The 25,246-nt window shown below is 43.0% G+C and overlaps 1 protein-coding gene across 1 annotated transcript in view; it reads right to left on the minus strand.

Moving 5' to 3' along the window:
• Positions 1–1,546: 1,546 nt before the first annotated feature.
• The window catches only part of senp5 (SUMO specific peptidase 5), a 45,357-nt gene continuing 21,657 nt past the window's right edge, over positions 1,547–25,246 (minus strand). The window contains exons 4-10 of the mRNA XM_033032056.1: positions 23,303–23,450; positions 22,691–22,738; positions 20,740–20,817; positions 18,782–18,919; positions 13,630–13,713; positions 8,421–8,471; positions 1,547–4,120 (exon numbers count right to left, since the gene is read on the minus strand). Coding sequence (XP_032887947.1) covers positions 4,010–4,120; positions 8,421–8,471; positions 13,630–13,713; positions 18,782–18,919; positions 20,740–20,817; positions 22,691–22,738; positions 23,303–23,450 — 658 coding nt within the window. The 3' untranslated portion in view covers positions 1,547–4,009. The remainder of the gene's footprint in view (positions 4,121–8,420; positions 8,472–13,629; positions 13,714–18,781; positions 18,920–20,739; positions 20,818–22,690; positions 22,739–23,302; positions 23,451–25,246) is intronic.

Below are 25,246 nucleotides of genomic sequence, written 5' to 3' on the forward strand. Positions count from 1 at the left end.
GAGACCCGACTCGGCCCCGAAGCTGTGGCGGCAGCGGCAGCGGAGACCCGACTCGGCCGTGGAGCTGTGGCGGCGGCAGCAGCAGCGGAGACCCGACTCGGCCCCGAAGCTGTGGCGGCAGCGGCAGCGGAGACCCGACTCGGCCCCGAAGCTGTCGCAGCGGCAGCAGCAGCAGCGACCCAACTCGGCCTCGACCCTGGTACTGCACCCTGGCACCAGGGAGGCAGCACACTGGAGTCTCGACTGTTGCCGCAGAATCTCATCCGCACCTCTGACTATCGAGTCGCCCACCACTATGGCTCTGCCTGATGTCACTGTTCCCTGTTAAGCCACTGCACCATGGTTGGAGTCCCTGGTTGCTACTCAAACATGACATGTCGTCAGCCCCGACAGCTCGCAAGAGGGTGTACCTGTTTCCAATAGGTACAGCCACCGGGGGCTCCTGCACTCCATGCTTCTCTTTCTAATTGTCACCCACCTTTGCTCTTCTTGTATCCTCGGTATGACAATTAGTTGTTTCCAAACAGTTTTATTGTATAAGTAGTAGAAACAAAGAACTGCAGATACTGGTTAATACACAAAAGGCCACAAAGTGCTGGAGTAAATCAGGCACAACAACTCTGGAAAACATGGATAGGTGACATTTCAGGTCGCAACCCTTCTTCAGACTGTAGAACTGGCCTGAAATCCAGGCGAGTTGACATCCCCAATCTGTTGGGGGCCTGGGGAGAGGACTGGTCTATTTGGATAGGGTGTTAAAGAAGGGTTTTGGTAAATTGGCCTTCATCAGTCAGGGTATTGAATATACAAGTTGGGACATTACGTTACAGTTGTACAAGACATTGGTGAGGCCACATTTGGAGTACTCTGTTCAATTTTGGTCACCTTGCTATAAGAAGGATGATATTAACCTGGTAAGAGTGCAGAGAAGATTGATGAGCATATTGTCAGGATTTGAGGGGCTGAGCTATAGGGAAAGGTTGGACAGGCTTGGAATTTATTATGGAGTGCAGTAGGCTGAGGGGTGACCTTATAGAGGTGTATAATATCATGAGGGAAATAGATAGGGTGAGTGCAGAGTCTTTTACCCAGGGTAGGGGAATTGAAAACCAGAGGACATAGGTTTAAGGTGAGAGGGACAATATTTAAGAGGAACCTGAGGAGCAACCATTATCACCCAGAGGATGGTTGTTGAGGCAATCTATAACAGCATTTAAAAGACATTCAGACAGGTACATGGATAGGAAGTGTTTACAGGGATAAGGGCCAAACATGGGCAAATAGGCCTAGCTTTGATGGGCCATCTTGGTTGGTACGGACTAGTTGTGCTGAAGGGCATGCTAATGGAGAAATAAACGGTTTAATGGGAGATACAATAAGAGTACCAAAGAAAGGGTTAAATATTCAATTACTTTATTGTCAATAACATGGGCAAATAGGCCTAGCTTTGATGGGCCATCTTGGTTGGTACGGGCTAGTTGTGCTGAAGGGCATGCTAATGGAGAAATAAACGGTTTAATGGGAGATACAATAAGAGTACCAAAGAAAGGGTTAAATATTCAATTACTTTATTGTCAATTCCATAACAACATAGAACTAATTACAACCTTTTGTGAGTTTAAAAAAAAGTCTACCTTACACTTTCTGTTATTGCACTAATGTTTATATATGTAACATTTTTCACCTGGCCGTATGTTTCATTGCCACTGCTAAACTCTGTATACAGATTGAATACAAGATCACCAACTCAACTGGCATGCCCTTATGGAGATTCTGGAAATTCAGATTTAAACATTCCTTCCTGGATAATGAAAACAAAAGTACAGCTGCTCCTCATCCGACGATGGGGTTACGTTCTGATGAACCCATCATAAGTCGAAAATGCATTAATACAATGCGATCATGTGACCGGAAGTGACGTGCGGCTCGCTGCCGTGCGTTTGCACCATCGTAAAGTCGGAATACCATGTCGAAGCATCGTAAATCGTGGAGCATCTGTACAGTAAACCCTCGTAATAATGGACCGCTATACAACGAGGCTCCCGTTGTACTCCTTACTTAATGAACTGGCACCACGTGCCGTGCTTCTGGTTGCGAGAGTGGAGAGAGGGAGCAGCATGAAGGCGGCCTGAGTACTGGGCCTGTCCCTGGTGCACCATGGGATGGGCATGGGACTCTGCGGCTTCCCAGCCTGTGAATTCCCACTTGCTTAAGCCTTACCCCCCCCCACTCCCCAATGGCATGTTTCTTCCCTGCCGGCCTTGTGTTAAACGTTACCCTCCTCAGACATCTATAGCAGACAATCGGCAATAACTGATACAATTTTCTCCCCCCCCCCCCGGGTCCATTATTGCAAGGTTTTATTGTACCAAGTAAAGGCTGTTTATTCCCAGCATTTCCTAATTATTTCTCATTGATGGATTTAATCCTTAAACAATTGAAAGAATTGATTGTTACAAAGCATTTGAATATGAAAACAATATTTTGAATCCTAGAGATACAGTGCAGATATTGAGTGTATGACACTGAGTGTATGATTGAACACAATTTTGAAAAGATGACATAATTAATAAAATAATCAGGTTTTAGAAAATCTGAAACCTAGGCGCAATATCAATTCTCAACACAGTAGGATGATAGCAGATGACACTTTGCACTATTTTCAAAGTGACCATTGTTTAAAATGATTCTCACACACTTCACTCAATTCCTATAATTCTTAACTAGGATATCAATAAACGTTTATATCAATCAGCCAGTTTTAAGTTACATCTCACATAATTTGATGTCAAACTATAAAATGTATTAAAAGGGAAAATGGAATTATTAAAGTAGGCAGAAGACTGCAGTGTAATGGACTAAAAATTCTATGATCAAATCCCACTATGGCAGTTTAGGAATTAGACTTCATTTTTATTTCAATCCCTGAAATAAGGATGAAAGTTCTTGATTATTCTTGAAAACAAAACGTCCATCATGTCCTTGTCTAGTATGCCTTGTGCACAACAGTAGTTGTGTACCGCTGGAGATGATTCAAAGGCCCTCAGTTTATCAAACTGCTACCAGTACAACGCGGCCAGCTTCTTCCTACTTCAGTCAACCCGAGGAGGATGCATGCTAATCTTGCCAGTAATGTTCACTTTCAAATACTCAATTAAAAAAATACAGTTAAGTTTACTATATCCTGGTTTGCAATGACTGGCTATGCCCTATGTGCTCCTTCACCTTTCAGAGTAATCCGTCCAAATTAGTAGAAGTAAGATGCAACAAAACAATACTTTTAGTCAGAAAGAGGATGGATTTTCCATCATTACTGAGCCAGGCAGATGTACACATCAATTTTGAGAATGGATTATTATTCATCACAGCAAAATCATTCCAATGTTTCACACTTGCAATGGAGAAGCAACAATGCTTCACAGAGGAACCTATTGTACATGTATGTGAAAAATTAAATAGGAAATTGGTTTGGCTTAAACAAGTTAGAGTTACAGCATTGATTGCAGAATGACTGCTTTTTGAATGAAACTATTTTCACTTTTAAACATGCTGCAGCTCAACACAATGACCTAATGGCCATTAAACATCCATGGAAACAGCAAAAATCTCCCCCGTGGATATGAAGAGGGTCTCTCACTTATTAATACCTGGGACAATTTCTACACTAAGACTTCAGTTTTCTCCCTGCTAGGTTAATGTAACTTTTACTACTTCCTTTACTCAGAGGTTCTCAGAATATGGAGCCTGTAAGGAAGTCTACATTTAGTCTACTGCTACATGCAATTTGTCAGCAACAGGGCAATCAAGCAAAGTTGTGCTTTTATCAAATCTGGAGATGCTTGGGCCATGCACACACCTGGAAAGGAGGTAAACACTGCACTGGTCCTTCAGCGCTCCCTTCCCGTCTCGTCCCTCTTCACCTTCCAGATATTACAAACCACTTTGGCCACATCCATCTGCTGGAATGCAATTTCCTGTGAGGAGTTTCAGTCAGCTTCATCCTGCTTGCCTACTCCATAAGCTTGCACTCACACAGTTCTCTGTAGATTAATTTTCTTACTTCAGGCATGTCTTTTTGAGAAAACTGAAAAGGTCTTCCTAGAGCCAGGCACTTGCAGTACTAGAAGGACAATGGAAACTGTGTTACTGTATTGAAAAGATATCAAAAACATACAAATTATGCTTCGAAATATTGGCAGGACAAGGGAAATTAACAGTAGATATTTACGCAAATTGAACACTTGTTCCATTTCCCCCCAATATCTATAATTTAATAATATGTTGATGATTTTGTATACAGCAATAAAGTAAATGAATCACAATTTTTTAATTTGGCCTGTATTAGTGGAGGGAAGAATTTTGGCCAGGTCTCTGGCATAACTCAGGCCCAGATGGCACGGTTGACAGTGTTATTTGGTAGCTTTACAAGCTTTCTAAAATGCTAAAGATTCTTGCTCAGAACCCATATTTGGCACCTTAATACTTGATAAGTGCTAATGCGAGGAAAATCCAGTTACCTCGGATCTTCTTATTTATAGGAAAAACTAGACTAAGTGGGTCCCAGCATCACACAGGAGGGCTGGTCATCCAACGCAATATTCCACCTCTCCACCAATTCTAATATTGGTGGTCAGTTGGGGGGGGGGGGGGGGGGGCTTTCTGGAGCGCTAGTATGGGTGTTGTGGGCTGAAGGGACAGGTTTCCAGAGGGCTAGTATGCAAATTGTGCGCCAAATGGATTCTTGGGCTGGCGTCTCAGTCAATCAAGCCTGTTGTGCTGGCAACTCACTCACGGCTGGTAGTTGACTCACGGCTAATCCTTGAAATTCTATTTCAAGCAGGGTTTCTTACCACTTCTAGCAGGGTGCAAGGCCACCAAATTCAAGTGCAGTTTCATACCATTTGAAGTAGGGTGCAAAGCCACTAAAGACAGCAAGTCGTGACCTCTCCCTCCTCCATCTTGCAGAGACTGAGCCACACCCACATTTCCGGGTTTTATAACCCCTCCCCCCCCCCCCACCGGAAAAGTTGTGGCTTTCATGGAGTGATTGACAGGAGAGAGATTCTCAACATTTAAAAAAAAAAACTAATAACACTTTTATTTTTCATTGATGGGAAGAATTCTCTGCATCTGCTCAGCGGAGGGGGACTGAGTAAGATTGCCAAAAAAAAGCCAAAGCAACCAATCCACCATTTGTAGTAAGTAGTGCCTTTCAACTTCAAGCCACCATTTGCAGTAAGTGGTGTCTTTCAACTTCAAGCCACACCCAAGCCACCATTTGCAGTTAATAGTGCCTTTCAACTTCAAGCCAAAGCAACCAAGCCACCATTTGCAGTAATAGTGTCTTTCAACTTCAAGCCAAAGCTCCCAAGCCTCCATTTGCAGTAAGTAGTGCCTTTCAACTTCATGCCACCATTTGCAGTAAGTGGTGTCTTTCAACTTCAAGCCACACCCAAGCCATCATTTGCAGTAAGTAGTGCCTTTCAACTTCAAGCCAAAGCAACCAAGCCACCATTTGCAGTAAGTAGTGCCTTTCAACTTCATGCCACCATTTGCAGTAAGTAGTGCCTTTCAACTTCATGCCACAATTTGCAGTAAGTAGTGCCTTTCAACTTCAAGCCACCATTTGCAGTAAGTAGTGTCTTTCAACTTCAAGCCAATGCACCCACGCCCCCCATTTGCAGTAAGTAATGCCTTTCAACTTCAAGCCACACCCAAGCCACCATTTGCAGTAAGTAGTGCCTTTCAACTTCATGCCACCATTTGCAGTAAGTAGTGCCTTTCAACTTCAAGCCACAATTTGCAGTAAGTGGTGCCTTTCAACTTCAAGCCACCATTTGCAGTAAGTAGTGCCTTTCAACTTCAAGCCAATGCACCCACGCCCCCCATTTGCAGTAAGTAGTGCCTTTCAACTTCAAGCCAAAGCAACCAAGCCACCATTTGCAGTAAGTAGTGCCTTTCAACTTCATGCCACCATTTGCAGTAAGTAGTGCCTTTCAACTTCAAGCCACAATTTGCAGTAAGTAGTGCCTTTCAACTTCAAGCCACCATTTGCAGTAAGTAGTGTCTTTCAACTTCAAGCCAATGCACCCACGCCCCCCATTTGCAGTAAGTAGTGCCTTTCAACTTCAAGCCACACCCAAGCCATCATTTGCAGGAAGTAGTGCCTTGCAACTTCAAGTCAAAGCTCCCAAGCCACCATTTGCAGTAAGTAGTGCCTTTCAACTTCAAACCAAAGCAACCAATCCACCATTTGCTGTAAGTAGTGCCTTTCAACTTCATGCCACCATTTGCAGTAAGTGGTGTCTTTCAACTTCAAGCCACACCCAAGCCACCATTTGCAGTAAGTAGTGCCTTTCAACTTCAAGTCAAAGCTCCCAAGCCACCATTTGCAGTAAGTAGTGCCTTTCAACTTCAAACCAAAGCAACCAATCCACCATTTGCTGTAAGTAGTGCCTTTCAACTTCATGCCACCATTTGCAGTAAGTGGTGTCTTTCAACTTCAAGCCACACCCAAGCCACCATTTGCAGTAAGTAGTGCCTTTCAACTTCAAGCCAAAGCAACCAAGCCACCATTTGCAGTAATAGTGCCTTTCAACTTCATGCCACCATTTGCAGTAAGTAGTGCCTTTCAATTTCAAGACACACCCAAGCCAAGCCAACCAGGGGAGAGGGGGAGGGGGAGGGGCTTTCTGGAGCGCTAGTATGAACCATTTTAGAACCAATAGACATTTTTTTTGTAAGCTTTAGAACCAATAGACATTTTTTGCAAGCTTTAGAACCAATGGACATTTTTTTGCAAGCTTTAGAACCAATAGACACGTTTTGCAAGCTTTAGAACCAATAGACATTTTTTGCAAGCTTTAGAACCAATAGACATTTTTTTTGCAAGCTTTAGAATCTATAGACATATTTCTGCCAGCTTAGAACCAATAGAGGTATATTTTTGCCAGCTTTAGGACCAATAGACATATTTTTGCAAGCTTTAGAACCAATAGAGACACTTTCTGCAAGCTTTAGAACCAATAGAGACACTTTTTGCAAGCTTTAGAACCAATAGACATTTTTTGCAAGCTTTAGAACCAATGGACATTTTTTTTGCAAGCTTTAGAACCAATGGACATTTTTTTGCAAGCTTTAGAACCAATAGACATTTTTTGCAAGCTTTAGAACCAATAGACATTTTTTTGCAAGCTTTAGAACCAATAGACACTTTTTGCAAGCTTTAGAACCAATAGAGACTCTTTTTGCAAGCTTTAGAACCAATAGACATTTTTTTGCAAGCTTTAGAACCAATAGAGACACATTTTGCAAGCTTTAGAACCAATAGACACATTCTGCAAGCATTTTAGAACCACTAAGGGCACTTACATTTGAGTAAACATGTGTTCAGTGTTTTCACAGCTCAGAGAAACGTGACCCTCTGCCTTCCTCCATCTTGAAGAGACTGTGTGGCACACCACTTCCTGGTTTTATAGTCCCTCCCCCCTGCCGCCAGCGGGGGCAGCAGAGAGAATGGGGAATTTTGTAAAAACATTAATATCTCTGTCATTTTTAATCGACGGGAAAAATCCTCGGCACACATGCGGCGGAGGGGGGCTCTGAGCAAGGTGGCCAAAAATGACGGCCGTAGGTCGCGGCGTTCTCTCGGAAATCGCAGCACAGATGGCCAAAACCGGTCAAGAACAGACTTTTAGTAATATAGATAGATAGATAGATAGATAACCACACAGCACATCATCACTGTTGTTAAGCACTATTTTGCCGTTTCAGATTCTGATGGACCGGTGCATTTTATGCTAGATTCCAGGCATTTCAAGATTGATTTCTTATAATGCTAAGAACATATTTGGACATATATGGCAATATAATAGTTTCTTGAATTACAAAAACACGAAACAAAAAACATTAAAACAGCCTATAATTTATTTTGGATTTCCACCGCCTATCCCTCAAGTCACAGTAAAGTGGGATATTTTACGTGGAATGTTTGGAGATGTTCTGAAAGTTCTGATCCGGCAATATTAAATTAAACTCTCTATTCTCTTAATGTTTGGAAATAGAAACTGGTACCAGTAGTTAGGAACCAATCCTATATGAAAATGATTCAGGAAGTCCATTACAAGTCTAGAATAACAATTAGACCAGATCAATTTCTCTCTCTGTGATCTAATTTTGGCTTGTTTTTCTGCCCTACTATTCACTTAAGATACAAAGATACTGGCTCCTGAACAGTGTAGGGGTTATAAAATTTATGACAAGATTAATCTGCTCTTTGGTGTGTGAAGTCTAAAACAATCTGGAGATATAATACTGCTGGCAGGATTGTTTAGAAGGCAATTTGAACATTTTGTTAGTCATTAGGTTTCATGACATTTCAACCACACAATTAAATCAGGGAAGGTGGAGAGTCATCCTACCTGAAGCACAAACACACCACAGTCGCTATCATTTTTTTGTTGAGGAATGCACTAGGGAAGAAGAACAAAGGCATAGATAAATAAAACAACAGTCCATTTAAAGATGTTCTGAACCTTCCACCACTCCTGACAATTTAGTTTCCATTTCTAATGTGCCTATGAGGTTAAGAGGTTTAAAGTCAGCTCCAGCTGTATATGACATCTACAATGCACATTGTCCAACTAAAGTTTAAACCAGCCTTTTTTCTACCGAAAGCAGTCTCTAAAATTAATCTTTCAGATTCAGGTTATGTAATATAACATAATAATATGCAGTGTGCAGTATACTTGATAACAAAATGTATTTTTCATAGCAAAAATTGAAATGAACAAATCTATACAGACTGACAAAGTTTCAAGCACTACAAACTGCAGAACAATTTAGGGATATTGCTGATTATTAATTTATTGTACTATTGATTATTTGTGTGTTATGCCATTAATGGGTCTATAAAGCTGCAGCAAATATGTTTATTATTGTGTTAAAAGTACATATGACTTGACTCTTGGGACTACAAAGTTTACTAATGGCAGCATTTATCTGGTGTATAACATAGAAAACACTTCACCCCCCAAAAGGATATGAAGACAAAATTCCAGAAACCTTAGTCTTTACTAGACACCTGTGTACAATTCAATGTGTATCTGAAATACCTTGGCTATTGGCATGGTATAATACCCCATGTGTAAGTGAGTTGTGAGGAAGAGGGAGAGTTTACAAAAATGATTTTAAATGAGTGAAACAGGAGGTAAATGAAACACAGAATGGACAAACCGTTATAATGGGTGACTTCAATCTACATATAGATTGGGTGAATCAAATTGGCAGGGGTGCTGAGGAAGAGGATTTCTTGGAATGTATGCGGGATAGTTATCTAAATCAACATGTAGAGGAACCAACGAGAGAGCAGGCTATTTTAGACTGGGTATTGAGTAATGAGGAAGGGTTAGTTAGCAGTCTTGTTGTACGTGCTCCCTTGGGCAAGAGTGACCATAATATGGTTGAGTTCTTCATTAGGATGGAGAGTGACATTGTTAATTCAGAAACAATGGTTCTGAACTTAAAGAAAGGTAACTTTGAGGGTATGAGACGTGAATTGGCCAAGATTGACTGGCAATTAATTCTAAAAGGGTTGACGGTGGATATGCAATGGAAGACATTTAAAGACTGCATGGATGAACTACAAAAATTGTTCATCCCAGTTTGGCAAAAGAATAAATCAGGGAAGGTAGTGCATCCGTGGTTAACAAGGGAAATCAGGGATAGTATCAAAGTGAAGGATGATGCGTACAAACTAGCCAGAAAAAGCAGCATACCGGAGGACTGGGAGAAATTCAGAGCAGAGGAGGACAAAGGGCTTAATTAGGAAAGGAAAAATAGATTATGAAAGAAAACTGGCAGGGAACATAAAAACTGACTGCAAATGTTTTTATAGATATGTGAAAAGAAAGAGATTAGTTAAAACAAATGTAGATCCCTTGCAGTCAGAAACAGGTGAGTTGATCATGGGGAACAAGGATATGGCGGACCAATTGAATAACTACTTTGGTTCCGTCTTCACTAAGGAAGACATAAATAATCTGCCGGAAATAGCAGGGGACCGCGGGTCAAAGGAGTTGGAGGAATTGAGTGAAATCCAGGTTAGCCGGGAAGTGGTGTTGGGTAAATTGAATGGATTAAAGGCCGATAAATCCCCAGGGCCAGATAGGCTGCATCCCAGAGTACTTAAGGAAGTAGCTCCAGAAATAGTGGATGCATTAGTAATAATCTTTCAAAACTCTTTAGATTCTGGAGTAGTTCCTGAGGATTGGCGGGTAGCAAACGTAACCCCACTTTTTAAGAAGGGAGGGAGAGAGAAAACGGGGAATTACAGACCAGTTAGTCTAACATCGGTAGTGGGGAAACTGCTAGAGTCAGTTATTAAAGATGGGATAGCAGCACATTTGGAAAGTGGTGAAATCATTGGACAAAGTCAGCATGGATTTACAAAAGGTAAATCATGTCTGACGAATCTTATAGAATTTTTCGAGGATGTAACTAGTAGCGTGGATAGGGGAGAACCAGTGGATGTGGTGTATCTGGACTTCCAGAAGGCTTTCGACAAGGTCCCACATAAGAGATTAGTATACAAACTTAAAGCACACGGCATTGGGGGTTCAGTATTGATGTGGATAGAGAACTGGCTGGCAAACAGGAAGCAAATAGTAGGAGTAAACGGGTCCTTTTCACAATGGCAGGCAGTGACTAGTGGGGTACCGCAAGGCTCAGTGCTGGGACCCCAGCTATTTACAATATATATTAATGATCTGGATGAGGGAATTGAAGGCAATATCTCCAAGTTTGCGGATGACACTAAGCTGGGGGGCAGTGTTAGCTGTGAGGAGGATGCTAGGAGACTGCAAGGTGACTTGGATAGGCTGGGTGAGTGGGCAAATGTTTGGCAGATGCAGTATAATGTGGATAAATGTGAGGTTATCCATTTTGGTGGCAAAAACAGGAAAGCAGACTATTACAGGTGCACAACCTTTTATCCGAAAGCCTTGGGACCAGACACTTTTCGTAATTCAGAATTTGTCGGTCTTCGGAATGGAATTTTTTTAGCGTAGATTTTAATGGCTGGCTCAGTGGTAGAGTGCTCGGCTCATATCCGCAAGGTCGCGAGTTTGCGCCTTGATCCCGGCAGTAAACTCGGTCGCGAGTTTGAGTCTTCAATGTAGTTTTTTCTTGCAGAATAAATGTTTGTATGAAATGTAGTGTAGGAGAGGTGTACTGACTGTGTGGGCAGAACTTTGGAAGTGATTGCCCACCAGTCTAAAAAGCCGCTGTGTCTCCCTGTCCCTGGGATAGCAGGGGGCGATCAAACAGCACAATACCCCCCTCCCCCTCCAACTCCAGAGGAATCCGCTCCCTAATGGGCCGCTACGGCGACAAGTGGCTGTTTGCCCACAGCCCGAGCTGCGCCCCCTTATCCGCCACCCCAAGAACAAGACGTACCTTGCACACCATCAGCTTCTGCCCCTACGTGTTCCTCTGGAGTTGGAGCGGGGCTGGGCTGGAGTTGCTGCTGGCTGTGGGTCTCTGGGATCTCCGTGCTCGCAGTGGGCCTGGGGGTCGGTGTCCCGATGAGACCCCCCTGGACTGGAGCTGAGACTGGGAACTGTACCGCCCTTGCCCCCTCCCTCTGCAACAGCAAACAACCCCACTCTCCTGCAAGGGCGGTACAGTTCCCGGAGGATGGCAGGTGGCCGGAGACGTCAAGACCAACAGGAACCCGCTCCCCGATGGGCCCCTACGACGCCCCGAGCTGCGCCCCGTCATCCGCAACCCAGGTTCCTCTGTAGTTGGAGCGGGGCTGGGCTGGGCTGCTGCTGGCTGTGGGTCTCTGGGATCTCCGTGCTTGCAGTGGGCCTGGGGGTCGGTGTCCCGTTGGTCCTGACGTCTCCGGTGACTGTCACTGTCCTGCTGCAATCGCCGACTTGAAGACAGTGCAAAGCCCCCGCGCCGGTGCAGAGGGGAGGGAAGGGGTCACACACATGGCCGGGAAGCAGAGGGGTGTAGGTGGGGTGAAACTGAAGCGAGCGACAATCTGCTGCTGCCTGCCCGCTGAGTTAAAAAGTTCCCACGCAAGACTCACGATACACTGTGTATCGTGAGTCTACCGTGGGAACTTTTTAACTCAGCGGGCAGGCAGCAGCATATTGTCAATTATTAACCCTCCCGCACAATATACCCTCACCTTCTCTTTTATGAATGGGGATTTAGTTCCCCTTTCTTCGAGGACCGACCGGAGGTTCCGCTGTCACCTCTGCGGGCCGCCCTCGGTGAACGTTTTCAAGGACCTTTCTTCAAGGACCGAAAAAATGTCCGCTATTCGGAGGTTTTCGTTATTTGGATCTTCGGATAAAAGGTTGTGCACCTGTATCTAAATGGTGGCCGACTAGGAAAAGGGGAGATGCAGCGAGACCTGGGTGTCATGGTACACCAGTCATTGAAAGTGGGCATGCAGGTGCAGCAGGCAGTGAAGAAAGCGAATGGTATGTTAGCTTTCATAGCAAAAGGATTTGAGTATAGGAGCAGGGAGGTTCTACTGCAGTTGTACAGGGTCTTGGTGAGACCACACCTGGAGTATTGCGTACAGTTTTGGTCTCCAAATCTGAGGAAGGACATTATTGCCATGGAGGGAGTGCAGAGAAGGTTCACCAGACTGATTCCTGGGATGTCAGGACTGTCTTATGAAGAAAGACTGGATAGACTTGGTTTATACTCTCTAGAATTTAGGAGATTGAGAGGGGATCTTATAGAAACTTACAAAATTCTTAAGGGGTTGGACAGGCTAGATGCAGGAAGATTGCTCCCGATGTTGGGGAAGTCCAGGACAAGGGGTCACAGCTTAAGGATAAGGGGGAAATCCTTTAAAACCGAGATGAGAAGAACTTTTTTTCACACAGAGAGTGGTGAATCTCTGGAACTCTCTGCCACAGAGGGTAGTCGAGGCCAGTTCATTGGCTATATTTAAGAGGGAGTTAGATGTGGCCCTTGTGGCTAAGGGGATCAGAGGGTATGGAGAGAAGGCAGGTACGGGAAACTGAGTTGGATGATCAGCCATGATCATATTGAATGGCTCGAAGGGCCGAATGGCCTACTCCTGCACCTAATTTCTATGTTTCTAAATCTACAAGTATGCATTTTGAGGGAATAAAAGGAAATAATAGAATTTGTAGAAAAAATGTTTTAGAATATGCAAGTTAAACAAGCAATTTGGGGGTGGGGGGGATGCTTAGCCTTTACTACAAGGCCTGCAAAAAAGTAAGGGTGTCTTGCTGGAACAAAACAGGAACCCCTGAAGAACTCAGCAGGGTAGGCAGCACACACAAAGACAGACCAATGACCATTAGAACTGGGAATGTGAGAAAACAACTGGGTGTGAATATGTGCAGACCAGAGTTTGGAAGGTTGTGACCAGAGCCACTGCAATTTTCTCCTACAGCAATCAAGAATGCACAATATCTATAGCAAATGATATATCCACTTTAAATGCAATTAGCCTTTCTAATAATGCCCCATCAATTTTAGCCCATGCACATTCTTGGCTACATTTTCCTTTGCTGGGGGGACACCTGCAACACCTTTTTTGAAACGTTGAAGCATATCAGCCTGGCTAAACCTTACCATTGTGGCGAAAGCTTTCCACCCTTCCAGGAATGTCGGGCAATTTCGCTCACCAGCTTCTGTCTTTAAATATTTAAGAATGTTCTACAAACCAAAAGAAAGAGGCAAAGAAATAAGCTAAACAGTGACCATTTTACAATTGTAATTTCAAGCCACAGTGCAATAAATCAAAAACAAACTCATCGTCAATCTTATTGTAACTCCGGAAGAGGTTTAGATGTAGGTTATATAATTGTTGCATGCACTGAGGTACAGTGAAAAGCTTTTTTTTGCATGCTATCCAATCAGATCAGATAATACTATACAGAAATACAATCAAGTCAAACTCAAGTAGAACAAAGGCGCGGCGCGACTCGTTGCAGCGGCTCCTACAGCCTGTCTGTCTTTTTTTATTTTTTGTCTAGTTAAATGTAGTGTTTGGTGTTTTTTAAATACTGGTTTTTAAATGTGTATATGTGGGGGGCGGGGGGGGAGGGGGAAACCGTTTTAAATCTCTTCCCTGTCCGGGAGACCCGACCTTTTCCCTGTCGGGTCTCCGTTGTCGTTGGGGCCTAGCACCGTGGAGCGGCCTCCAACCTGAACGACCCGGGGGCTCGGGAGACTGCGCTGCGGACTACTCACCATCGTGGGGCTGGCCGGCCTCGGAACGTGGGGAGCGGTGGTGACTCGCTGCTGCGACTCGACTCCTGGGGCTCGGAGGCTCCAGCAACGCAGCCGCAGGTCCGGTGGACTGTCGGGACATCGGGAGCTCGCGGGTCTGGGGGGAGTGAGAGAGAGACCGCTTCCCGGAGCTCCCGCAACGCGACTTCTCCAGCCCGTGTCGCGGGGTTGGAACGACCCGGAGCGGGGAAGTACATCACCCGGCATGGCTTCATGGCCGTGGGACATTCCAGCGCCCGCCGGGGGCTCCAACTTCGAGACTTCTAGACCGGGAGCGGGGCCGTAAATCGCCCGGCACGGCCTAAAATGGCCGTGGGACTTAGCATCGCCCGCCTGGGGCTTGGACATCGGGAGAGACATGGAGAGCAGGGGAGAGAAAAGACTTTTGCCTTCCATCACAGTGGGTTCACTGTGATGGATGTTTGTGTGAACTTAATTGTGTGTATGTCTGTAGGACATTGTTTTTGTTTGTATGGCTGTGGAAACAAAATTTCGTTTGAGTCTCACTGGGGCTCAAATGACAATAAATTTGTATTGTATTGTATTGTAAGATGAAGTGCAGAATATAGTTCTCAGCATTGTAGTGCAACTGTTCCATAGACAAATTCCAATGTCCGCAATGATGCAGTGGTGAATCGGACAGTGCCATAGCTAATGAAAGGACCGTTCAGAAGTCTGATAACAGGGGAAGAAGCTGTTCCCGAGTCTGGTGGTGCGCGCTTTCAACGGCCAGGGTGGGACAAGTCTTTGACTGTCCCACGTGCATCTGGCTGGGAGAGGTGCCCGTTATTCTTTAGCATCTTTCTCTCAGTAGAGACAAAGGAATTAAAACCCAAAGTATGGTTCAATTATTCAATTATTCATCAAGATACTGGGTATTTTTAGCCAGGGATGATCAGCCATGATCATATTGAATGGCGGTGCAGGCTCGAAGGGCTGAATGGCCTACTCCTGCACCTATTTTCTATGTTTCTAAATGCTAACTTTTTAAAGTATTTATTTTCCAAGATAAAAACATCCTGTGTGTGAGAAAGAACTGCAGATGCTATATAAAATCGATGGTAGACACAAAATGCTGCAGAAACTGAGCAGGTGAGGGAGCATCTATGGAGAGAAGGAATGGGTGACGTTTCGGGTCGAGACCCTTCTTCAGACTATCCATCTGAGAATGACTTCAGTATTCCACAGTAGTTCCCAGAATATTATTTTAATTTAAATATATCGAGGAAAATCTCATTACAACAATGTGCCTGCTGAGGTGTCATTGGCAAGACATTATAAGCAGATTATATATGTGGATTGCAATGCGTCTCATAGATTCATAAAATGATACAGCGGGAAAGAGGCCCTTCGACCCAACTTGCCCACACCGGCCAACTTGTCCAGCGACACACCAGTTCCATATCCCTCCAAACCGGTCCTAGCCATGTATCTGTCTAACTGTTGACAGTTGGGATAGTCCCAGCTTGAACTACCTCCTATAGGCCACTTGTTCCATACACCCACCACTCTTTGTGTGAATGCTACCCCTCAGATTCCTATTAAATCTTTTCCCCTTCACCGTAAACTAGATGTTGGTTGTGGTGCAATGTTGTACCAGTTTGATGTGAAACTGCTGAGCAGGATTTCAAAGAAGTCATTCCAGAGGCAGGGAGGCTTCAACTGAAATACACAAATATTGCAGAACAATCTTGGCTCTGAGGCAGTGCTTGTGTAACAGAAATACATGATACTCTGCCTGCCTCTCAGGAATGGAGATGAATAAACATGGACATTCTGAATTATTTTCAATTAATTGTCAAATAATATTCTACGAGTGTTTAGTGCTCTCATCTGATAACAGTTGCATTTTTGTTCCATGCACAGGCATTAAAGGAAATACCCCTGGTCCCAATCTCCTTCCTCACAATCTCACTTCACATTTTACAAGACAAACTATCAAATTCAAGGAGACTTAGCTGTGGGAAATAGGACAAATCTCACTTCCTCCAATTTCCTCTGATTTATACATCAGTCATCCAGAGTCGTTTCTACTCAATGCATTCTATTCAGAACAACTTTCATTCTAAAGTAGAGTCTCGACCCGAAACATCGCCGATATATGTTCTTCATGGATGCTGCCTGACCTGCTGAGTTACTCCAGCACTTTGTGTCATTTTTTTAATATAACCTTTTTTTTTTTGTTTCTCCATCCTATACTTACTCAATGTTCCTCTTCAAGACAAGGCTAATTGTGGGCAGCATTGAAATAATGAATATGAAAAATGTAAAAAGATGATAACTTTGACCATCGTGAATATTATTTCAGGTTTCCAGCACTACCTGTACTGTTCAACTGATTCCCTATTCTTACTGTTGCCCGCCTGGCTTATCTGGCTGCACTCTGTTTTTTCTAAGAATTATACAATGGAACAAAATGGGAAAACTATGCCAGGAGCTGTTAACACCACTAACCAGGCAAGATTCTGATTTCTTAGATACTTCATCAATAAGTTTCTAGCCTGGTCTGTCATTCAATGAGATCTAGTATATCTGTATTCCTGCCTAAACCCCTCAGCTCTTAATTACTACTATCTAAATCTAATCAAAAGTCCATAGATCCATCTATACCAGCCTTGAATACACTTAATGGCTTCAGCCCTCTAGACTGATAATGCCAAAGACTCACAACCTTCCAAGTAAGGAAATCGTCAACGCCTTATCTTGGTATTAATACTCCCTCCTCCACAATAAAGGTCAGCATGCCATTTGGCATCCTAGTCGTTTGCAGAAATGCTAGATATCAAAGCAGGAGTAGGCTATTCACGCCCTTACTCCACTCGATAAAATCTTTGCTGATCCTTTTCCTGGGCACCACTTCCTTGCACGAATTCTATCTCTCCCAATTCCTTCAACTGTGGTTTGCATTCAAGGACACAACTCTATAATTTACCGGCTTTTTACCAGTAAAACTAAACATGTAAACACTGCAGCCATAAAGATCAAATGGCTAATTGAAGATACACAGAAATGGATAAAAGAAATAAGTGGTAGACAGCGCAGGCTCGGCGATCGTTTCGCTGAACACCTCGCTCAGTCGGCCTAATCCTACATGATCTCCCGGTTGCTCTCCCCCTCCCATTCCCACACTGACCTTTCTGTCCTGGGCCTCCTCCATTGTCAGAGTGAGGTCCAGTACAAATTGGAGGAACAGCACCTCATATTTCGCTTGGATAGCTTACACCCCAGCGGTATATTGACTTCTCCAACTTCAAGTAACCCTTGCTTTCCCTCGCTCTCCATCCATCCCCTTCCCAGTTCTCAGACCGTCCCTGATTACATTTTATGTTTGCTTTGTTGTTACCTTCTCCTAACAAACAATGATCTATTCTACATTTTACTTGATCTCCACCCCCTATGATGTCACGTTCTCACACCCTACACTTCCTTATCTCTGTATCTCCCCCTCCCGACTCTCAGTCTGACCTGAAACATCACTCATTCCTTCTCTCCAGAGATATTGCCTTTCCCCCTGAGTTACTCCAACATTTTGTGTCTCTTCGGTTTAAACCAGCATCTGCAGTTCCTTCCTACACAAAGAAATAAGTGGCCCAGATTCTGTAATTACAAAATATTTTGTTTTCTCAATCAGCAAGTCCTCTCTCTACTTTCTTTCGCGTGAGACCTTTGTGTGCAGCAGTTCTCACAGGTTGAAAATTCATAGCACTGTGCCTATAAAACACAGCACAGATTTTTTTATCTGCCTCTTTGAACACACACTGTAAATCCCAGGGCCACAATGTCTGTGCCGAACTTGATACCATGACCAACTCTTATCTGCCTGTATACCCCCCATTCTCTTTGGTGGATCACTTACTCATTCTTTAGTTCGTTGTTCGTACATGGCAACTTACAATACAAAAATAAGATTTATTTGACCTAACGCAATGTTTTCTGATCATTCCACAATTTAATGTAGATGGTGGAACAAAATGCATTCCAGACTATATTTGTATTGCACAAATGTAATTGTACTTTCTGCAGCCAAATAGCTGGGCAGTCTTTTATCAAATTAGATCTACCTTTAACCATTTTCCAACCTAGTAGATACCTTGGAGAATTCTGGGATTTTACAATGCTATGTAGGAAGGAAGGCTCTGACCCAAGTCGATATTGTATACATTGATTACAGTGCGATTGTTATACCTGGCTTCATCAACTGGATTAGAAAATGATGACAAAATACAAGTTGACAGGGCTTTGTCGTGGTTGACATCTGGTAATCTACAAAACTTCATGTGAAGAGAAGACTGAATTCCATGGTTGAATGATTAATGATCATGCTTTGATAGACTATTCCACCATGGAAGCTGATCAGGGCTCACAAATAAAACACCTCAATATAGGGGGCTCATATCAGTATTCACAGATCAAGATACCAGCAAATGACACTCTCTTCAGGAACAAAAGATTAAAAAATGGGATCAGAAATTCTTCACATTATTTCTCTTACCTGAACACAGGAATTAAAATGGATGCCTTGAGAATCGTAAAGCCAAATTTTCCTATTTGGTAGATCAACTGTTAATAGTGACCAATGAATTTCCAAATGTATAGGGATTAGTAATAGGGCTTTACTGAATAAATCCACCTGGACAAGAGAGAGAGAGTGAGAAAAAAGTTAAATGTAGGTGCGCTGGCAGATCACTTAGAAAAAAAACCCAAATGAAGTAAAAGGCAAGTTTGACAAATTTAGAATTCTTTATCGAATAATCATTTACAACACAGAAAGGCAGACATTCAACTCATATTATCCATGGCAGCAAAACAAAAAAATTAATGAACCTGGAAGAAATGTAGCTTATTTTCACTTCCCAGCTTCTGTTCTACAGACTACTCACTACAGGAAGGATGTGATTAAATTGGAGAAGGTGTGGAAAAGATTCACAAGAATTTTGCCGGAATTGGGTTATAATGAAAAATTGGATAGGCTGGGCAAAAGAGACCGAGAGGTGATAAGAGGTGCACAAAACTATGAGAGACATAGATAGCATACATAGAAACATAGAAAATAGGTGCAGGAGTAGGCCATTCAATATGATCATGGCTGATCATAGCTAGTGTCTGTTTTCCAGGGTAGCAGTATCTAAAACTAGAGGACATAGGTTTAAGGTAAGTTTAATAACCAGTTGATGGGTAGATTTTTCACACAGAGTAGCTGGTATCTTGAATGTGGACGTGGTAGACGCAAGAACCGTTTAGTTTAGGTTGTGTAACAACAAATGTATAAATCTATATTTTCTGATTACTCGCTAGTGGTCAGTTTTAGTTCACAAGATTAATTTGGATCAGGACCATATTTAATATTTAGGTGCCTGGTATGGTTATCGATACTGATGGCATTCCAATTTTGTTCAAAGATATATTTCAAGGACGATGATCACGCAAAATTCGAAACACACAAGTGGAAAACAGTATTTTTATGCAGAGGTGCGGTGTGGATATTGCAGTCTACAATATATGTCGTCTATTGGATGTCAACAGGGGGCGCTGACCTGTGCGCGGCTGCCCAGCCAGCAGCTGTCTGTCTTTTCATCTTTTTTTTAATTTTTAGTTAGTTAAAGTGTTTTTGTTTCTGGAGTTCTAGACTTTTTTATGTGGGGGGGTGGGGGGGGGAAGGGGGAAACTACCTTTCAGGGTCCCTACCTGGTCGGAGAGGCAGCTTTTCTCCGGGCTGCAGTTTCGACCCGTCCTCGCGGCCTACCAGCGGGCCTGGAGCGGCGTTTCCTGTCGGGGACCGCCCAGAACCACGGCTTCGGCAGCGGCACAGCGCTGGAGCGCTATCGTGGAGCGGGCGATGCCTTGCCTGGGTCGCCGCGCTGGAGCTCCGGTGAGCTGAGACCGCCGGGAACAACATCGCGGAGCTGCGGGTCTGAGGAGCGACCAGCTGCGGGCGGCGGCGCCGAACTGTACACCGGGAGCCTGGGATCTCGCGACGAGATCGCCAGTAGTGGAGCTCCAACCGGCGCGGCCTTGTTGGCTTTGGAAGCCGCGGCCTCCAGTACGGAAGCGGCCGTTCCAGGTGTCCCAAGCCGCTGTGAGGATTCTCCCGACGCCGGAGCACCATCACCCGGCGAGAACGGCCAGGCAACTGTGGAGGCCTCAATTGGCTCGACTATGGGTGAACTGGGGTTGGGGACTGGACTTTGTGCCTTCCCTCATGGTGGGAGCCATTGTGGGGGGATGTTCTTTATGTTTAAATCTCTTATTAATGTTATGTCTGTATTCTTTCTTTATGTGCTGCATTGGCAAGAAGCATTTCACTACACCTAGGTGTATGTGACCAATAAATAACCTTTAATCTTTAACCTTTAATTCTGTCTAGAATCACAGCGTGCATTCATTAAAACATTCATTCTAGCAAAATACACAACTGCAGCTTGCTGCCCTACCCACTTCCTTGAGACCTACCTTTTTAGTCCACCTCTTCACTCCATTATATCCTTTAGTTTGAAGCTGTTTGTAAAAGAAGCTATTGAAGAAGTGAACCTAGAAAGGCAAAAGGCAGTTAATGAAAAGAAACCTTTCTGACTGATAACCAACATTCTCTAATCCCCAGATTTTTCTCCCTCTCAAGACACCGCTAAATGACAACCACACTCCAAACATCTATATTTCTACAAGATGGAGACCACTTTGGGCTATTGAGCATTTGCTGGTGCTCAGATCAATCTCATTACTCATTAATGTTCCCTGTAAACTATTCTTCAATCAAAACCTCCCTCCACCTAAGAGATTCTGCCACTCAGCTACAGGTCTAGGGATAATCTAGAATGGCGAATTAATAATAATAATAATAATAATAATCATCTTTATTACGGACTCGAGGTCCAGACAAGGGGCAACATTACATTAAAAAAATGCATTGCATATTAAAAAAATATCATAAAGTACATATACAATCTTAGTATATCACTTATAAAAGCATCATAATTTATATTAAAAAAACACAATACACGAGTTAAAAATCCAGATTAAAAGAATGATCAATGTCCTACAACGAGACAAGGATACCAGTGTCTCCACAGCTGGGATTCGTAGCGTGTAGTGCTAGCCCTTAGGTTTGACAAGGCCACAATAATTACATTTTTAGTCATTTATCCTGCAAATGAATTTATACATGTGATTCCTTAGGATAGCTTCTGAAGTACTGACTCCTGCAGCCACTAACATATTACTGGCACTACACCATCTAGGTTTCCTTAGCAGTGTTCTCATGGCATCGTTATATGCCACCTTTAGTCTCTGCAAACTTGTTTTTCCATAGTTCGACCACAGGTGCACAGTGTAGAGGGGTGTGCAGTATGCTCTAAATAGCGACATCTTCACCACATCTGCACACGCTCCAAATTTACGCAAGAGAATATTTGCCTGTACATACAGCATGCGTCATTGCCTATCGATATCCTCATCATCTGTCATTTGTTCTGTAATAATATGCCCTAGATATTTTACCTTATTACAGACACTAAGATTATTGTCAGACAATTTAAAATCAGGAAATTTTAGACATTTATCCTCTTTGTTTCTACAGATCATAACAGCACTCTTACTAGCATTATATTTAATATCATGTTCCACATCATACACAGAACATATAACTTTCAACCTGCGCATCTTTGGAAGGTGGAGAGAAACAAGAATACCTGAAGGAAACTCATATGGTCACAGGGAGGCAATGCAAGTTCCACACCGGCAGCACGGGTCAGAATTAAACCCCTGGTTGCTGGATCAGTGAGACAACAGCCATGCCAGGGTGCTGTCCCAAATGCCCATTCTGCATGTGAGTATTAGTTACCTGATTGCACAACAAAGATAAATCCAACACACACCAAAACTCCACATGTGCAATGCTGGATAGCCATCACAGAGACAAACACGCTGGTTTCCTATCTAAGAGTAGCAAAGAGCCCAAGTTAAATCAATCAGTTTAGAACTAATCTGTACAAATTGGTAATTCACTGAATTAAAAACAAAAAACACCAGAAAAACTGTTCATGCAGCATAGAGACAAGCAGGTTTAAGTTTGAAGACCAAAATAATCTTGTTCCCCAGGTGCTGTGTGACCTGATGAATATTTCTTACATTTTCTGTGTTTACTTCAGAATTCCAACACCTGCAGCTTTTCTGATTGTCATTGCATTCTCTGGCTTAACAAATTGAGGCAACAAAGAGGCAATATTGATTGGCATTTTTGGCATCCTTTACAGATGCATGAGCAAGATGATTCGAGGTCATAAACTTGAACAGATACAAACGACCATGAACATTTGTTATTAAATGGGTGAAGCATGACATCAAAATGATGATAAAACAAAACACTCCAAGGTCACACTTTTAGTACTTTTGTTCATACGCTCACCTTATCTGGCACTGCATCCACAATCAGTTCGCCGTACATGTTTATTACCTACAAGATAACAAATGCACTAATTATTGGTAGAGTTCAATAAGTTGCCCTTTTTAAAGTTGAGCGTGATGTTGTTGGAATGGCTGGCATTTACTGCTCACATGTAATTGCCAATGAAATGAGTGGCTGAAAGAAGGCTGAAAAAAACAGCAGTTCTGCAGGTATAAAGCCACATTTTGGCCAGGCAGCATTCAAATGCTCAATTCCATTGGGGGAATCCAACAGTGAATCAGCTAATGCAGTAATTTTACTATTACCAGTAGTGATACCAGCATTTATTTAATGACTTGAATATGAATTTCCCAGCTGCCACGGTGGAACCATCTTACTTAAATCGTGTGTGCCTAGTAACCAAGAGTATCACTCAGTAATGTACCACTGGGAATTGAGTGAGGGTGTGGCTTGTGGCTACCTGCAAGAATACAACCTTTCTTTAATCTAGATAGAGCTCAGATTTAATTACACATTCAATCTCTCAATCACATCACAAACCAAGTTGGTGGATTTGTGAGAAACATTTTCATAGATGAAAATTTAAAAATAACTTTTGTTTTCTTGTCTGACCTGGTCGTTCAGCCAGTTTTCTCCATAAAGTGTGGCCAGGTCATCCAAAGTCAAAACGTGTTTGTTGTAAACCACTTGGAAACCAGAAGCAGGCTTATTCGCCTGCGCTTTCTGGTACTTTCGGATTTCCATCCTGATGAAGACTTTCCTGCAGGAGATGGAACAAAATGACACATTTTGAAAGCAAAGCGCTACAGATGCTTTCACGGTGGTGAAGCTGTAGAGTTGCTGCCTTACAGCGCCAGGGTTCAATGGGTGCCATTTGTACGAAGTTCGTACATTCTCCCTGTGAGCTGGGTGGGTTTCCCCCGGGAGCTCTGGTTTCCTCCCACACTCCAAAGACGTACAGGTTAGTTGGTTAATTGGCTTAGTAAAATTGTAAATTGGCCCTAGTGTGTGTAGAATAGTGTTAATGTGTGGGGATCGCTGGTCGGCGCGGACTCAATGGGCCGAAGAGACTGTTTCCGCACTGTATCAATAAACTAAACATGCTGGAAATTAAAAAAAAAACAAAACCAGGTTTTGGATATATTCAGCAGATCAGGCTGCGAATTTGGAAAGAGCGTTTGTTTTCTTAGTTGAGCAATCTTTCATGAGAGTTTTGGTGGATCATCGTTGACCTGTTGACTGATGCTGTCCAACTTGCTGAGTATTTCCAGCAATTCAAGATATAGTTTAATATCTACTCTGTACTGCAGGTGACATTTGTGTTCAAGAAGAGATTGTCCTTAATAGTTATGACGTTTAATAAAATTGTCACGGAATATTCTGCAAGACTACCTCGAAGGGTACATAAAAAAGGTGCATGAGGGGTGCCTTTTTAAAATATCTTCCCATCTCTCTTAAAAGCACTGAGGTTTTGTTTCATTTTAGGTTTAGCTCTCCACAATCAGACAAAAAGTAGCAATTTGTCAACGGAAGTGCAGATTTTGAATCTGGCATGGACTTTAGTGTTCATTTTTAATCAGCTATTTTTAGACTGAAGTAGGTTTATATTTAATGGTGGGAGGTTTAAAGTGAAGGAAGAATTGTGTACAACTTGTAAATGTTACAGTAGTTATCTGCATAATGGATATTAAATGTTTGTCAATATCTGAAAAAATGAAATAGAACATAATACAAAGTTATCATAGAATACATTCCTGCTGGTGTTACAACAGTTATGGTTAGAGACTCCCACATACTAGAATGCCATATATAGCAATTGCAACAGTCCAACTAAGGTTTGGGTAGTTTCCAGAAATTTGACACCTAAAATGCAGGAAAGAAACACAGTGCTGGAGTAACTCAGCGTCTCTGGGGGACACATATAGGTGACATTTCAGATTGGGATCTTTATTCAGGCAGCATGTTCTCCAGAGATAGACACAAAAATCTGGAGTAACTCAGCGGGACCGGCGGCACCCTTTTAGGGTCGAGACCCCTGAAACATCACCCATTCCTTCTCTCCAAGAGATTCTGCCTGTCCCGCAGAGTTACTCCAGCTTTTTGTGTCTATCTTTATTGTAAAATTGAACATACTTGTATTAATGTAATCAATTCAAAAATTGCAGGTTACCTGGAACTCATCCCTCTTTTTTATACTTGTTCTTCTTCATGGAAATGATTGTATTCACTGAACACATGCTGGCTCCAGTGCTGGCGCCGTACATGGCAGCCGCGCCAACAGCCTGACACATCTTTTTTTTCGTTTGCTGTTTTAGTCTGTGTTTACTTGTATATATTTAGTGTACTTTAGATTCTGTATTATGGGGGGGGGTGGGGGGGGGAAACCTTTTCATCTCTTTCCTCGATGGACAATAGACGGACAAATAGACAATAGATGCAGGAGTAAGCCATTTGGCCCTTCGAGCCAGCACCACCATTCAATGTGATCATGGCTGATCATCCCCAATCAGTATCCCGTTCCTGCCTTCTCCCCATATCCCCTGACTCCGCTATTTT

This window comes from Amblyraja radiata, chromosome 13 (assembly GCF_010909765.2).
Source record: "Amblyraja radiata isolate CabotCenter1 chromosome 13, sAmbRad1.1.pri, whole genome shotgun sequence".
In the NCBI taxonomy this organism is placed as follows: domain Eukaryota; kingdom Metazoa; phylum Chordata; class Chondrichthyes; order Rajiformes; family Rajidae; genus Amblyraja; species Amblyraja radiata.